The 17,340-nt window shown below is 48.7% G+C and overlaps 1 protein-coding gene across 2 annotated transcripts in view; it reads left to right on the top strand.

The window, feature by feature from the left end:
• The window catches only part of Atg16 (Autophagy-related 16), a 313,574-nt gene that overhangs the window by 199,164 nt on the left and 97,070 nt on the right, over positions 1 to 17,340 (top strand). For both annotated transcript variants that reach the window (XM_050186603.3, XM_050186604.3), the window contains 2 exons: positions 1,436 to 1,506; positions 12,789 to 12,860. In XM_050186603.3, the coding sequence (XP_050042560.1) occupies positions 1,436 to 1,506; positions 12,789 to 12,860 (143 nt within the window). The remainder of the gene's footprint in view (positions 1 to 1,435; positions 1,507 to 12,788; positions 12,861 to 17,340) is intronic.

The raw sequence follows: 17,340 nt of genomic DNA, 5'->3' as shown, positions 1-17,340 counted from the left end.
AGTGGAGTCTCAAGCACCGCCTATGTTTCACACATGTATTGACAGTCGATCATAATATAGTGACTGAAGGGGATGTTCAAAAACATTTGTTTCTGTATGCATCTTTTTTTATTTGTATTTAAGGATGTTTGGCTCAATTTGTAATGAGTTCTACCATATTTTTCAAAGATAATTTATTCGCTCTGCATTTTACTGACCCCTTCCTTGTGATTTCTTTTTTAATAAAATAAGTGCTACTCCTTACTATTCAAACTGGAATAAGTAATTATTTTTATTTTTTGGCATGCTTACTAGAGAGTGATAGCATCGGGCAACATGGTGCCAGCCTGTCTTAACGTAAAACAAAGTTCTGATCACTCAGGGAATTTTGCAAAGGCACTCAGGGAAAACCTGGAAAACCCAGGGAATTTGGAAATGTCAATTTGGTAGACACCCTGTTTCTTGTCTCACACTCGTGTACTTTCACTCACACCTGAACCACAAAGTGTGTGGGGCGCGATAGGATCTTATCGCACTTAATTGGACTTTATACGGAACATGATGCGGCTTCACTTCGGCGATCACTTTTGTTGCGCGGTGTGCGATTTCAAAGGTGCATTTGCAAGAAATGAATAATAATAGCCACTTGTAATTCAATCACTTGACCGTCTGCGTATGCAGAAGTTTCCAGTTATTGTCTCGGCATTCCTTGGCGGTGGCAGTGAAATTTCGTTATATTGAAATCGCATACAAACACACTTCGTTGCATTGAGGTTTTTTATATTGAAATTGCATACAAACACACTTCGTTGCATTGAGGTTCTAAATACACGGTGTTCGTTGACAAGAGGTTATGCAAAGTTGAATGTTTTGTTATATCGAGAATTTCGTTATATTGAAGTTCTTTATCTCGAGGTTTAACTGTACTAAGCTTTCACCGCAAAGTGGAATGACATATTATTTTTCCCGACTTCCTGTGGAAATTCAAAATTATAGTTACCACTTAAATGATGAACAGTATGTTCAATTCTATCACTATAAATCATGATCTCTTAATGTACATTCAAATCTCATCATGGGTTCTAGGCATTGTTGGTCCCTTCAAAGTATCCATGGCTGTCCCACAATGGCAAATGCATTGAAAGAAGCAGTACCCCTGATAACTGCTGTTTTATTGCACTTTTAACACTTGCAGAATTTGCATAGTGTGAATGGAAGCTTGCCCAGGAATTTTTGGAAGAGCCCATAGCATTGAAGACATAGTGTAAAAGTTAGACCATTCTGAGCATTATTTAGCCCATTTATGTTGGCATGTGCGCTTCTTGCAGGACCTCTTGCGACAGTTGAACACATTGGCACTGTTGACAGATAGTAGTGTGGGCCATGCCCATTTTTTGCCATTGTGCTTGCTTATGTGTATAGTGAGTGCAAATGAAGTCGCTTCTTCTTGGTGCAGACCAGGCTCTGCTGAGGGGCACCCTGGGTGGGAGCAATGCAACGGTCATGTCTCTGGACATGGACACTGAGGTGAGTTTTCCCAGCCTCTTCCTGACCAACTACAGTGGCCCCAGGCCGTTCCAGACATTAAAGAGCTTTGCATGCAACTGCATCCACGGCACAAGAATGCAAATGCTGCCCACAATGTGTGTGTTCTCAAGGATCAGGGTCTGCTCAGCTTGCACTTGGTGATACCACTGGCATTTGGTAAACATCTCGGGCATGTCTGTCGTTGCATTGCATACTACCCTCTATGGCTCTGAAGCTCGACTCTGCAGGGTAAGGGCTGTCTGCATCATTGAAGTGGTCTGGTAACTTGGCTAGAAGCCATATAGGCTCTGACACATGCAACTGTGACAGGGCATGCCAGCTCTGCCTGGTTGTATGGAAGAAGACTGAGAATTCAGTGAGTCGTGGCACAGATCCAGTGTAGAGTAGCACACAGAACCTTGCCTGTGCCACATAATGCAGAAGTTGTTTGCCGTGTCCTTTGTTTTTGCTGCAGCTCATGCTTGAGGCAAACTAGAGGCAGTGTGTAAGTACTACTTGCATTCAGGAGTGTGCACTTAGTGCCAAGGAGATAGAACAGGATCACATTTGGCTGCCCACTGTAGGCTCTGCCACTATCCTGCCACAGCTAGCCTGGCACTGCTTGTGTAGCTGCACAAGTCCCAGTTGATGAGAGAGATGATGAGTGAGGAATTGGCATAGTATCTCTGTAGGTCCTTTTGACTTGATGCTCATTGAGGGGTGCATGCTTTTTGTTGTGTTTTGCACCATCTTTTGCTGAGGCTGGCGAGTTCCACCACACGCATAGGTGGAATCCAAACACGTATCCCAGCGATGCTTTCCTTAATAGTAATAGCCACTAATTTCAAAGGTTATGCCTTTTGGTACTGCGAGCACCAATAAACATCACGGCCGACATGTTGGAGACATTACCTGGTGCCACTTCTCGGCAGAACACATTGTAAAGAGCATAGTTTCCAAGATCTAAGTTGAAAAAAAGAAAGAAAAAAAGACTGAGTTTCGCCCAACAGACGAAGCATCGACTGTGATAGCAAATTAGTAGACAGCCGTATGAAGTAAGGATAGTACTTTTATCGGCCGTATCAACATGTAAACATTCGCTTGCTAACTAAATACTAAAGTGCACTAGAATACGGTTGAGTGGGACGAATGGCTGGGGCGGCGCATGCTTTGCAATGAGGTACGCGGCTCCGAAAAATACTGCGGCGCTGCAGTCGAAGTGGATTAGGCTGCATCAAGGTCGCGCCGTGGGAAACTGCTGGTGATACTTCTCGAAAGGGTCATTCGTACTACTTCGTGCGCTGGTATATGCATTCATAACACTCAAACGGTGCTTATAATTGGATATGACATGTATTTATGCCTTAGGAATAGGTGCCTTTCTTTCTGTTCTTTATTTCGTATTATTTTTTAAAATGACGCTTGGTTATTGTGAGTGCATTATGGTCACAGTGTCTTCTTTCGTTCTACTATGTTATTGTACGGTTCCCTTTGGACAAGAAATATTTTTCTTGATCTTTAAGCAGCATATATCTCTTGTGTGTATTTTTGCACATACAGTCGAACCCACTTATAACAGTGTTCAGGTGCTACGAAAATTCCATTTTTATAACCGATAATTGTTATAACCGGGATGCATGAAAAAATCAAAATAGGGTGATGGCAGAGCTGTTGTGAGAAAACTATAATGGCGGGGAGGCCAGTGTCTCTCCCCACCAACTTCCTCCATCTGGCTGCTGATCGTGTTCACTCATTTAACTGCTTCCTGGGTGCACTGATCGCGTGTAACAAGCCGTGGCTGTCGGCATTAAAGAATGGCACGGCTATAACAACTGCAAAGAGGTGTCACGGGTGGGAAGCGATATGAAAGCACCGCCGAGCCATCGCGTCACTACCACGTGACAATATAAATGTCCAATAATTGCCTTGATTCCTTTTCTCGGAAAGTCGATTGGTTCACCTGGGGCTGGTGCAGCTTTTAAACGAAACACACTTATTCCGATCGGTATTTTTCACTTTTTCAATCAGTGCATTTAGAATATCTGATCATTTTTCTCTTACATGTATGTCTTTGATATATACAGTTGTCGACCGTTTATTTGGACCTCACGGGGACTGCGGAAATGTCCGAATAAACAGGTGTCCAAAAAAGCAGATTAAGAAAAAAAAATCCTTTAATTCCACGCACTTATTTGGGCTCGGCAGTAGGCTTGAAGAAATCGTGAATGCGCCGTTGCACGCTGTTCCGTTTACGCGCAGTCAGATCAGCCTGAATCTCGGAGAGGGTCGTACAGTCACTATAGGCAGCTGAAAGCACAGTCACTGCTTGTACACGCTCCGCATGCGACGGCAGCGTAGCACATGGTGCGTCATCTTCCGACTCTGAGTCGTCGTCCGGCGGTGCAGCAGAAACCTGACGAATGATCTCACCGTCGTCGAGTTCTGCGCATGTCAGTGCAGCAGTGCCAGCACCTGTGAAACTGTCAGATGAGACGGTGTCTGGAATTGCAATGCAACCACTGTGCAGGTCTCGGCAGAACATTTTCGGCGTCAGTAGGGAGCACATCGGAAGGCGACAAATTCTAGGCCTCCTGGCACCCGCTTGCCCAGCGCAGTCCGCGCTGGCACTGTCGGCGCCATTAGACACTCGACACGATGTTTCCATATGCCGCGTTGGATCACCGCAACCTCGACACAGCACACACAAAGCAAACATCACCATGTCGTCACTCTGACACCAGTCACACAAATGAAAAACGTGGCCTAGTCGCAGCGTCCTTCACATGACATGGCTTACTGCTGGCACCGGAACTGCTGTAGCCACGAACCAGGCAGAAACGATGATGATGAGCGGGGATTTGCAGTAGCGCCACTCCGTGGGGCAGCAAGGAGGCTCTGTTCAAACAAAAATGGCGTTCAGCAAGTCGAACCACGCTCCGGTCAGAGTCGGTGCATGGTGCTCTCGATCAAGTTGGCTCAAGGAGTGTCCGAAAAATCAGACGAGAGGTTACAAGGTGTCCGAACATACGGCAGCTGTTATACATTATGGTCTATGGGGAAAATGGTGGTGCCATGAAGCAGACCGAATAATCGAGCATGTCCGTATTTTAGCAGTCAAAAAAAATCAGTCGGCGACTGTATATATATTGTAACGTAGATTGGAGACTGAGTGTTACAAAATAGATGTTTCTCTTTAATGGCGGGCCATAAGAAGAGCGTGCAGCTTACGCACTTCGTCTTTCATGGCGCCGACCTTTGCGCGCGCCGTTCTGCGGTGCGGGAGCCCCCACATCTTTGTGTCAATGGCCCCCATGCGAAAAGCGACCGTCTTGGTCGCGTCACAAAGTTCTTTCAGCGACATAAGAAATGGAGCTCTTCAGGTGCATCTCGGGGTTCACGTACGCACATAGTATGGTTTCATGCGCACTACATGAACAACTTCAGCGCGAGGACGACAACGGAGCAAACCGGGGTCAGAACTGCAGGGGATCACTTCATAGGTCACGTCACTGAGACGGCGTGTAACCTTGTAGGGACCAAAATACCGGCGGATCAACTTTTCCGAGAGTCCACGCCGACGGACGGGCGTCCAGACCCACACGCAGGTGCCGGTATTGTAATGGACGTCACGTCGACCCTGGTTGTATCGAAGGGTGTCGGTATGCTGTTGGCTCTGGATACGATGCCGAGCAAGCTGGCGTGCCTCTTTGGCTCTTTGTACGAACTCATTCACGTGTTCGCTGGTCGGGTTATTATCAGCCAGAGGTAGCATGGCATCAAGTGTTGATGTGACGTGGTGCCTGTATACAGGTTCGAACGGGGTAATCTGCATAGTCTCCTGTACAGCAGTGTTATACGCGAAACACACATAGGGTAAAATCTCGTCCCACGTCTTGTGCTCTATGTCGACATACATGGAGAGCATATCAGCCAGCGTTCTGTTCAGATGTTCCGTTAATCCATTGGTTTGAGGGTGATACGCTGTACTCTTGCGGTGAGAGCTATGCGTCAGCTGGAGAACGTCCTGCATAAGTTCCGCTGTAAATGCTGTACCGCGGTCGGTGATGACAACAGACGGTGCACGGTAGCGACGACTATCCATCTATTGCGCGAAGAGGTCAGTGGGAATGGCCAAAGTAGATTCATTCCTATTTGGTGGAACGGTGCTTGAGGTGGGTCTACAGGATAGAGAAAGCCGGCTGGTTTGACTGGTGGTTTCTTGCGGCGCTGACAATCACGGCAGGTCTTCACGTACCGTTGTACAGAAGAATAAAGCCGGGGCCAGTAATACTTCTGTCATATCCTTGCTAATGTTTTAGCGAATCCCAGGTGTTCCGCGCATGGCTTATCATGGCAGGCTTGCAAAATGTCTTGGCGCAGCACCGATGGCAGGACAAGGAGGTACGTATTGGGGCCGCTTCCGCAGTTTCCCTGTAAAAGACGTTGTTGTGCAAGTAGTAAGATGGTAAGCCGCGCACAAGCGAGCGGGGTAAAACACCTTCAACTCCTTGAAAGTGCTCAATCAGCGGCAGCAGCTCAGGGTCAGCGCGCTGGTGCTCAGCCATCTTTATGGTGTCGATAACGCCGACAAATGGCAAGTCATGGTCAGGGTCTGATGATGTCGTAGGGAGTGGTGCGCGTGACAAACAGTCAGCGTCACTGTGCTTTTTTCCAGATCGTTAGACAACTGTAATGTCGTACTCTTGTAGGTGCAGGCTCCAATGGGCTAGTCTGCCTGAAGGATCCTTGAGGTTGGCAAGCCAGCACAGGGCGTGGTTTGATCGCTGGCAGCCTTAAAGGGTCTACCGTACAAGTAGGGTCGGAATTTACTAATTGCCCACACAACCGCTAAGCATTCTTTTTCAGTGGTTGAGTTGTTTTTCTCAGCCTTGGTGAGACTGCGGCTTGCATAAGCAATGGTGCATTGGGCACCAGCTTGCCACTGCACAAGAACTGCGCCAAGACCAGAATTGCTGGCGTCAGTATGAATTTCAGTGCCAGCGTCTTCGTGGAAATGAGCAAGTATTGGGGCCTCTTGCAAACTCTTGCACAATTCATTGAACGACTGCTGCTGCTCGTCCGCCCAAATGAAAGGCACATCGTCGCATGTAAGCCGTGTCAGAGGCTCAGCAATTCTCGAGAATCCCTCGACGAAGTGCCTATAATATGCACACAAACCAAGGGAGCGGTAGACAGCCTTCTTGTCTGTGGGTGGTGAAAACTCAGTGACGGCAGCTGACTTGTCGGGGTCTTGTCGGACGCCTTGAGGACCAACGACATGGCCAAGCAATTTGAGCTCTTGGAACCCAAAGTAGCATTTTTCAGGCTTGATGTTGAGGCTGGCAGTGTGGATCGCAGCAAGGACACTCTCGAGTCGTGCAAGATGTTCGTCAAACGTGCTCGAGAACAGACGACATCGTCCAAGTATACGAGGCAGGTTTGCCATTTGAGTTCAGCAAGCACGGTATCCATCATCCGCTAAAAGGTGGCAGGTGCGGAACAGAGACCAAAGGAGAGAACTTTGAACTCATAAAGCCCGTCAAGTGTCACAAATGCTGTTTTTTCACAATCCTGTTCATCAACTTCGATTTGCCAATACCCTGACTTAAGAGCCAACGAAGAAAAAAAACTTGGCATGTTGTAGACGATCCATTGCGTCGTCGATGCATGGCAATAAATAAACATCGTGCTTGGTGACACGGTTCAACTTTCTGTAATCTACACAGAAGCGAAGTGTGTTGTCTTTCTTTCTGACTAACACTACAAGGGAAGCCCACGGGCTGGTGGACGGCTGGATCACGTTGTCTTGGAGCATCTCTTTCACCTGATGCTTGATCGCTTCCCTTTCCACTAGACACATTCTGTAGGGATGCTGACGAACGTGCGGACTCGTCCGTAATGATGTGGTGCTTTGCGATGAACGTGCGCCGCACTTTGGATGACGTTGAAAAACAGTCCGCAAATTCATTCACGAGACTCAGTAGACGATCTTTCTGGTGGTCTGGCAGAGCGGCGATAATGTGAATCCGTTCTTTTAGGCTGGGTAACCCAGATTGCTGAGACGTTAGGGTTTCCAATGTGGCAATGTCAGTAACGTCAGTGATTTCGCGAAGGAATGCGATTGTCGTTCCTCGCGGTACATGCCGATATTTGTTGCTAAAGTTTGTTGGCAAAACGACTGAACATTTGTTTTGCACCTGAAGAAGCCCTCTGGCTATACAAATGTGGCGCTCAAGAAGCAGGGGCATGTTCGCCTCAGCAATTCCTTTGGCGTCGTCCTCCATGTCGCATCGGACAAGGGTAAGCACGCTGCTCTTGGGTGGCATCATGACGTGATCGTCAGCTACGCGAAGCGCGACGTCATGGTCGTTGTCATTACTGTTCGCTATGGCTTGCGTAGTAGCGAAGCTGAATCTAGACTCTTGCAGGTTGATGACGGCACCGTTCGCCTGAAGGAAATCTATGCCGGTTAAGGTCCTTTGAACATTCAGGAAGAATGACAAAGTCGCCGATGTACGTGAAGCCCTGAATGTTGACTCGCGCCATGCACTGGCCTATTGGAGTTATGAGATGCCCTCCTGCAGTACGAATCTGAGTTCCGGTCCATTGCGTCGAAACTTTGTTCATCATACGCACGAGATTCTGGCTCATAACAGACGTGTCCGCATACGTGTCGGTTAACGCCGTGACTTCGTGGTCATCTATGGTAACTCGTACGTCGCAGGATACTGACACGGAACTACATTGCTTTCTCTGCGTCTCTATTACATCATATCGCGGTCATCGTAGTGGAGGATCTTCAGCGTTCACAACGTCAGCAACCTCACCTCCGCAGGTCACTGGACTCAGTTTTCCTGGAAGGCAGGGCTGGGTGAGCGTCGCCTCGTTGCTCTCGGTGTGAAGAGGGGGCTGGAAGACCTGCTTTGGGCGGGTGACGGTGACCGGGGTTCAAGGAATCATGGAGCAAACAAGGTGCTGGCCTCTGCGAGGTGTGCTTCAAACTCCAGGGGGCGTTCACCATTGCGCGGGCACGGTGCATTCAGTGAAAATCCAAGGAGCCCAGCTCGACGGTAAGGACACGCCCTGTAGAGCTGATCAGCTTGATCGCAATGAAAACACAAGGGCCTCCGGTCTGCGGTGCACCCTACGTTGCTCTTGCGGGGTGGTCGTGTTTCAGCCATGAATGGCGTGCGGCGAGGCCTGAAGTCGCCAGTTGCTTGTTCAACGGCGCGCACACCATGAAAGTCCGGGACGTCGCTCACATCGCGAAAAATCGGGGACAACGAACTTCACGTTGCTTCCACATACGACATGCGAGGTTGTGGCTGCCATACCTCGTGCTGGGGTGTCTCGCTTCGCCCTGGGACTTGGACTGCTTGCCTGATTTCCCCCCGGACGACCTCAGCCAGAGTGAGTCGCTGCACCGATGCTGGAGCCACCTGAAGCTTTTGGAGCTCTTCTCAAACAACAAGCCTAATGAGCTCCCGCAAGGCGTTGGTATTGTCCAAGGGCATAGCAAGAGGGCCACGCGATAGGGTTGACACGTCACGGTTGTACTGCCGCAGTGCCTTTTCTATTGATATGGCTTTCGCGAGAAACTCTGCAACGGTCTTTGGTGGGTTGCGTATTAGGCCACCGAGTAACTCTCTTGACACTGCACATCAAGTTGCTGAGCTTCTTTTCTTCCGGCATGGACGGATCCGCGCATCGGAAAAGTCAGCACATGTCTTCGACAAACATTGCGACGCTTTCATTCGGCCTTTGTACTCTCGCCTGAATTGCAGATTCAGCTCGCTCCTTGTGATCGAGGCTGGCGTATGTGCCCATTAGTTGCTGTAGGAATTTGTCCCATGTCGATAGGGCCGCCTCACGGTTCTCAAACCATGTCCGCGCATAGTCCTCGAGGGCAAAGTAGGCGTTGCGTAGCTTGCGTTCTGGAGTCCAGCCATTGTGTTCTGCGACACGCTCAAAGTGATCGAGCCGGTCCTCTACATCCTCGAAGGTGTCCCCATGGAAGGACGTGGGGATTTGCGGCTGGTTGAGGACGACCTCGTTCGGCGCGGTCGAGGAAGATGATGGAACCGACGTACTCATTCTTCTGACTTGGTTGGGTAGCGGCTCGTGCTCAGGTGGCAATCCTTGAAGTCGGCGGCTTGTCCGTACGTGCACAGGAGTCAGCTCGACCGGACTTCGTACCGGGCTTGTAGACGGTGTTCGATCTGGGAGTGGTAGCATGTACCCCGCACCTCCACCAGAAAAATGTAACGTAGATTGGAGACGGAGTGTTACAAAATATACATTTCTCTTTAATGGCGGGCCAGAAGAGCGTGCAGCTTACGCACTTCATCGGCTTTCATGGCGCCGACCTTTACATGCGCCGTTCTGCGGTGCGGGAGCCCCACATCTTTGTGTCAATATCTATGTACCGTTAGATTTACCTAGAAGCACATTGGTCATCTGCATGTCTTCACACCACGCAGTCAATAAACCTGGTATATTCCACTATAATATTGTTTTCATTGATCATTGTCCCAGATCAATATTCCGCTAACAAGAAAAGCACGTAAAATGACAAGATATCAATAAAAAAATTTTTCGTAGCTTCCTGTTATAGGTAGGCAGCTTCTCCGGCAAAAATTATGTGTTACTTATTGAAAACAGTGTTAAAAATAGCAGTTCACCTGGCTAAAACTACAATTGGTATCGGCAGACGTGAGTAGCGGGCGCACCAAAGCAAGTAAAACCATAAAAAATTTTACTGCACAGACTTTCTGCGAGAAAACTGGGTGTCTGCCAGGGTCCGTGCAACGAACGCGCGCTCGCTAGCAGACGACACACTTACAACGACAACAAAATTGTAAACGTCATGTTGTATAACCCACGCGTCAAATATGTATATGTAGCAAAAAGGTGTCCATATCAATTTGCAGTTGAAATAAAGCATTACTATAAGAGCACACGCGTGCAATCGGTCTCAGCGCCCGCAGAGAAATTACCTTGACTATGCCACGAAGTGTGTCTCCACCCTATTCCAGTTCTCTCGCAGTGCCCTTGCAACATTTTTCCACACACGGTGCCTCCACAAGAGAGCGCTGTTCGTCCCACTCGACCAATGTCAATGTCTCAACTTAGTACTAAATACTAAGCATGATGTCAGCACGCACTGCAAACATGAACACATCACACCCGGTGACTATAAACTCTCGCTGTCAAAACACTGGCGTGAGGAAATGCGGCAATAGCAGCGAGCGAATTGACATTGGTGCTGTCAATGACTTCAACGCAAAGTGAGCGCAGAGAACACACAGTACACGCAAAGGTACGAGCCATCGACTCTGCTCACAAGGCAGATCGCTCTCGAGATACTGCCACGCAACCGCACGCTGGGAGACCCCCACACCCCACCCCACGCCGGTACCTTGCTACATTGTGTGCCTCGCGTTCAAGAAAAGACGGCACGCTTCCTCTTCACATTCGTCCCTTTTGTGTGCGCGAGATTGAGCCACGATTTTTGGCTCCCCTTGCATGCTTTCAATCACACATACAGCGTAGTGTGCCCGGCGATGGTGTTATCACCCCGGGACTTTGTATGGGACCTCACGGTGACGCCGACAACCACGCCGACGGCAGAAATGCGCTTCGAGTACCCATATAATTACTATCACAATAAATAAATAAATAAAAAATGCGCAACAGATGGCCGCAGATGGAAAAACAAAGCTGTGCAGCGACGGTCATCGCCAACGTGCTCCTGCCCACTAGCACTGTCCCCCTCCACGATGGTGCGGAGTTCGAATTATTGGGGGGGGTGCGGATTTCGGTGTGAATTAGCGGGATGCGTTACATATTGCTTTCAATACATTGTTGGATGGACCGCGGCGGCGGCTTCGAATTAACCGAAATTTCAAATTAACGAGTTGTGAAAAAACGAGCTTTTACTGTATATAGTGAAAAACTCGGAGTGTTTGGAGTGTTCTGGTTGGTCATTCGCGCATTTTTCTCTGATGGATGTACAATGTAGGACCACTGTACTGTCTTGCTGGTGCTTTATATCGGGGTTCATCAAACCCGCATGGTACTGCGGAGCTTGTTGAAGGAGGATGGCAAATTCTACGATTAAAGGTAAACTTTTTATGTTTATGGGGGATAGCGAGACTTTGCAAAAGAACGGCTGTTATTTGAATCATACATGGTGCAAAGTTAATAATGGTAATAGCAAATGAGGTCAAATGTGGTAGACGGTGAGAGCTGCTACTTTGATGGGTGCCACCATGTTCGATGACGAAGAACTTTTGTGTCGAGTTTCAGTTGCTGTGCTGTTTTGGTGAAATAGCGTTGCCGACACAATTGCTAAACCCAATTTGTGTCTCGTGCATGTGCATGGGTGTTGACACTTTTTTTCTTTTTTTTGCGGCCGCAAAATCTTTGCAAACCCTATTCGTAAACTTCCTGATGTGCTTGACATGATATCCTTAGTATGCGCACCCCTGTGAGCAATAAACAATCGAGCAACAGACTGTCACCCTTTGAGTGATTAGTAATGAGATAGCCATCAGTTTTACGAACACAAGAAGCCGAGACCGCCCGCGGAACAAAACCCAAACTAACCAACGCCTGCGCAAGCGGTAGTACTATATAGACGTGCTGGAGCAAAAAAACTAGCTTTAAAACAAACCATGCAATGAAAACCGAGAGAGGAAGGCATGAGAAAAAAATTCCCTGTATCCCCACATAGTGGCAGCAGATGCCAGGAAAGAGAAGGTTAAGAAATTGGTGCTCTCTTTGAACGTACTGACAGTGCCGTAAGTATACGGCATTGACCATTTTGGGCTTGTTTGCAGCGCCATATATTTACATCATTGACCCTGACAGTGTTAAGAATATAGGCTGCCTGTGAACATATGCTATAACGTGCAGTGGTCTTTCATCCTTTCTGTGCTGGCCTGCTTTTCTGCCTGCGCGATACTTTATTTTTTGCAGAAGTGTCTGATTGTACTAGATGTGTGGAGACGTAGCTAATTGATCGCTCGTTGCAGTGATGGCACTGGCAGACGGGAAGAAGACACAGACAAAGGGGAGTGCAAGCTAACAAATGTTTGTTCTTGCAGTTTTGCATTTATGACATAATCAGGGAATACTATCATGTCACCTCTTTGTCTGTACGGACGGGAACAAAAAAGGTTTGCTTTGGCTTGCTATTTCAGGACAGTTTTCTATGCAACTAGAACACCCCAACTGACCATACCACTCGGTATTTACTAAGTGATTATGCTGCCTCCCAGGAGAACCTGGTCCTGGCAGCATCCAATGACTTCTCCAGCAGGGTGTGGACGCTTGGCGACCAGAGACTGCGGGTGAGTGGACAGCCTCTGTTTGAATCAGGGATCTTTTCAGCTTCACTTACCCTAGCAACACCGGCAATGTACGAAGAGTAACTATATTAATTTTTAAGTGCGCAGTGTGAAGTGGTGAAGGATTCATATCTTAAAACAAGTACAGAATTCTTTCCAAAAAAGGCATACGTTGGTATTACTTATCTGGTAGAACTAAGCACTCAGTGGTAGTATGTACTAAACTTAATACATACCTGGTGGGATATAACTATGCACCAAGTGGCGGTACATACTAAACAGCAAGCACAAATTTTTGCAGGGTGTCTACCATAAGAGAAAATCTGGAAAACTTGCAAATTTTAGAGGATTGGTCAGCGCAATCCAATAGCAATATTGTTTTTCGATGGCTTTACAAGTGTGTGCCTGGTCAGGTAGTTGAAATATTATGAAACACATGATTATGATATTTGATAGTGCATTCCAACTCACAGTTTAATGGTTGTAGTTGTTGAAAATTATGGGATGGCACAGTAACTTGTCATATTTTTCTTGCACCTGAGCCATCATTGTGTAGACTACCAGGGAATCTTAAAAGGACAGTTGGGAAACACTTGGAAAAATTAGGAAACTTGAAAATGCCAACCTAGTAGACAGCCAGTTGTCTCTTGGCATGTGCTACTGCTACTAACAAGGAAACGTGCCACTTCATAGTAAATGTTACGCCTAGTTTAAATATTCACCATGAGATTTCTTTCTTCCTGTTTCCAAAAGCTGTGGAAAAATACCTGCTCTCTTTAATGACCGTGTGATAGAACAAAGGTGATACCAAGCAGCATTTTGAAACTTTGGTATGGAGCGCAATTGCAGTGCAGATGACTTGTTTGGCTTTCCCTGATGTGCGTGTGTGTGTGCTTGCACAACAATCTACAGACTCGGACCACTTCGGCCAGGTGGCTACTGCGTCCCTAAGAGAATGGTTGCCTCACGGTCGTAGTGGTGCTCCATTGGCAGTTTGTTTTCACTGCAGCTGCTTGTTCACTCTCTTGCCACTTGCACTGTAGCTTGATGCAATAAAGCGACAGACACCGACCAAAAGAAATGCCAAAAATGAATAATTCTTTAAGACGTTCTGGCTTTGCTACAGAAGCCTTGTTCACAAAGGGGTGAACGAAAGTTCATGGAAGCTTATGTGCTCTTCAGCACGGGATGTAAGTAGAAGGTGTACGAGAAGGAGGGTGTGGGGAATGTTCCTTCACATTGATTGAGCATGTGACATGTTTTCCGTATCTACGACTACAGATACAGCCATGATTTAAAGTTTCTTTCTTGGTCGATAACTATTGAGTTTTCTCAGTCAATCTTGTGGCCCGTTGCATCCATATGCTTGGCAAGGGCATTCACAACTGTTTGTTTCTTTTGGACATCATTCTGATGCTGCCTCAGTCTCTGTCTAAAGTTGCCCAATTCACCAATGTCTGGATAGTTACAATCTGCGCAGGGTATATTGTAGACTAGGCCAGGAAATGACTCTCTTGCAAGCCTGTCCTTACCGCCCATGTGCGCTTGCCTCAGCTTACACACAGGCACGTGTGCCACCTCAACGTCATAACTGTGCAGAACGTGAGACAAGGTTTCACTTATCTTGACTGTATCTTGAACAGCAGTTTGTGGATTTCAGTGTGGTTTCCAGAAACTGTCATATGTGCAGTTTCTTTCTTGAGGTGAGAACATCAAAATGTCGAGCATCTGTTATGCCTTTCATTGATGGTGTCAAGCAATATGTGGACAAAGACACGATAATCAATGCCTATCATATTTCGCACGTCAGCAACAAGATCTGCCACACTGAGTTTGAGGTATGCACTTTTACAATGTAACAAAAAAAAAAAAACTGTCATGCTTACAAATGTGGAAAATAAAAACACACTTTTTATTTCATTCCGATGTGAAGCACGCTAATAACATTGGTACTAATGATGTACAAATATTTAAAAATTTTAAATACAAGAGAGTGAGAGAGAGATAAAACTTTTGTTGTGTCAAGATGGATACAAGTAAATTATTTTAATATTCATGTTTGATTTGACAATTCATTATAAAAAATTATATAATATGTATTAACAAGTATGCAAATCCAATGCTGTCACGATCCACCCCGGGTCATGAACAAGGGAGGGCTTCTCAGCATGGTGGTGCTGAATGATTACTGACCGGCGAGCTGCCGTGCTCGTCGGTGTTTATTGTGGTGCGGTGACCAGTGTTGCCTGCCGAGCTATAGCAGGCCGCCGAGCTTGGCGGGCGAACCAAGGTTATGTCCGAAGGGGCGTCACATACTTGCTACAACCCCTTACCCCCAGTTTGTTTGTTAAATAAAAAACAAACGTCCAAGTTCACACTATGAGGCTCTGCCTCCACCCTAGCTTGGTCGACGGTGCCTGCTACCCAGGCGAGTAACGGTCTGGTGGCCTCCGCCGTCGAGTACTTCGCCTGGACACCGGTGTTGACGGGTCGGGTGTGGCAACGCCGGGTGCTGCCTGAGCCAGCCTTGCTCCATCCGGGGGGTCCGTAGTGGTCGGCCATGCGAGTGGTGCCGGGCTTGACACCGGTCACACGGGTGGCGCACCACTGGCTACGGTTGCCGCCTCCGAGGTAGGTGGTACTCCACTGGAAGCGACTGGTGCTGCCGCTAGTCCTCCTGCGGGCTGAAACTCAGTGGCAGTTGAGGGTGCTGGCCAGGTCCCGAGGCGAGGTCTGACATGGTCGGCGTGTCTATGCCACATGGCCCCGTCTGGCATGCGGACGAGCAGCAATGAGGCGCTGGCAAAAGACACCACCTGTCCGGCAGACCAGGGTGGGCCAGGACGGAAGTTCCTGGCGAAAACTGGAGCTCCCAACTCTGGCAAAGGCCCGGGACGGCATCCTTGGTCAGCAGCCAGCTTCTGCTTCAGCTGCTTCAAAAGCACTGTGGATCGGAGGTCCGGATGCAAGACGTGCAAGGGTGTCTTGACCATCCAACCCAGCAGGAGCTCACAGGGAGCACGGCCAGTGACATCGTGAGGTGTGGTCCGGTACTGGAATAGTATCCGGGCAATCTGCGTCCGGAAATCCCCAGTCTGGCTCTTCTTGAGCTTGTCTTTGATGGTTTGCACCACCCGCTCGGCTGCACCATTTGAAGCAGGGTGGTACGGTGGAACCATCATCCGGCAGATTCCGTTTTTCGTCAGCCAGGCCAGGTACTCTGCGCTGGCGAAAGCAGGACCATTGTCGGACACGATGACATCTGGCAACCCCTGGGCGGCGAAGACCTGTCGTAGCGCTGCAATGGTCGCGCCTGCTGATGGAGTGGTGACAGGTATAACCTCCACCCACTTTGAAAAGGCGTCCACCACCACCAGGAAGTAATGGCCCTTGAAGGGTCCCCCAAAATCCACATGTAGGCGGGACCAGGGTCTCTGCGGGAACGGCCAGGGGGTGATTTCCACACGACGCGAGGCTCGCTGATTCTCCTGGCAGATTTGGCAGCTCTGCACCAAATGCGCGATGTCTTGGTCCAGGCCAGGCCACCAAACATGGGACCGGGCCACCATCTGCCTTCACGGCGTCGTCCAGCGACAGGTCGGGAAGCTCCAGGAGTCGCGTCTGCATGGCGGGGTTGTTGATTCCGCAGACGAAACGGTCCCGGAGCAGCGAGTCCAGTTGGTCCCCGAAGGCGCAGGCACTCGCTAACCCTCTTACGCAGCAACGAATTGCCCGGGGTCTCTCCTTCCCGGCGGCTCCGGTTTTTGAAGCGGAAACGCTCCATTAGTGTGGACGATGCTGGGTTAAAATGCAAGCGCAGTATGGCAAGCAGCTCACCCAGCGTCTTAACGTGCGGCGTGGCTGGCTTCAGAAGGTCGAGCAAGAGGCTGAAGACGCGGGTCCCGCAGCTGGCCAGGAAAATGTCCCGCTGTTTGGCCTCGGGTGTGTCGTTTGCCCGGAAGAACACGTGGACTTGCTCCTCGTAAATTTGCCAGGCGGACCCATCTCCCTCGAACGGCTCGAGCGTTCCGTACAGCGGCATGGCGACAGCAACGGGGGGCGGTGTTTCGCCGCTCGCGGCGGCGTGGGACGCTCCGTAGGTACTCGTCGCCAGCTTCTTCGCCAGTGTCACGATCCACCTCGGGTCGTGAACAAGGGAGGGCTTCTCAGCGTGGTGGTGCTGAATGATTACTGACCGGCGAGCTGCCGTGCTCGTCAGTGTTTATTGTGGTGCGGTGACCAGTGTTGCCTGCCGAGCTATAGCAGGCCGCCGAGCTTGGCGGGCGAACCAAGATTATGTCCGAGGGGGCGTCACATACTTGCTACAAATGCATATCTTCATCTACTTGGAGCAAACATAATATGAATGTTTGAAACAAATAAAATATACTTTTAAGCACCAACTTGCCCAAGAACAACCTCTTTTAGAATATATCACTGGCCATGCAGGGGCAGGTATGATTCTTTGTGTTTGTTTCTATTC

This window comes from Dermacentor andersoni, chromosome 2, assembly GCF_023375885.2.
Source record: "Dermacentor andersoni chromosome 2, qqDerAnde1_hic_scaffold, whole genome shotgun sequence".
NCBI classification, from domain to species: Eukaryota; Metazoa; Arthropoda; class Arachnida; order Ixodida; family Ixodidae; genus Dermacentor; species Dermacentor andersoni.
The sequence above is the reverse complement of the archived record's forward strand: the minus strand, read 5'-3'. Positions and strand labels throughout refer to the sequence as shown.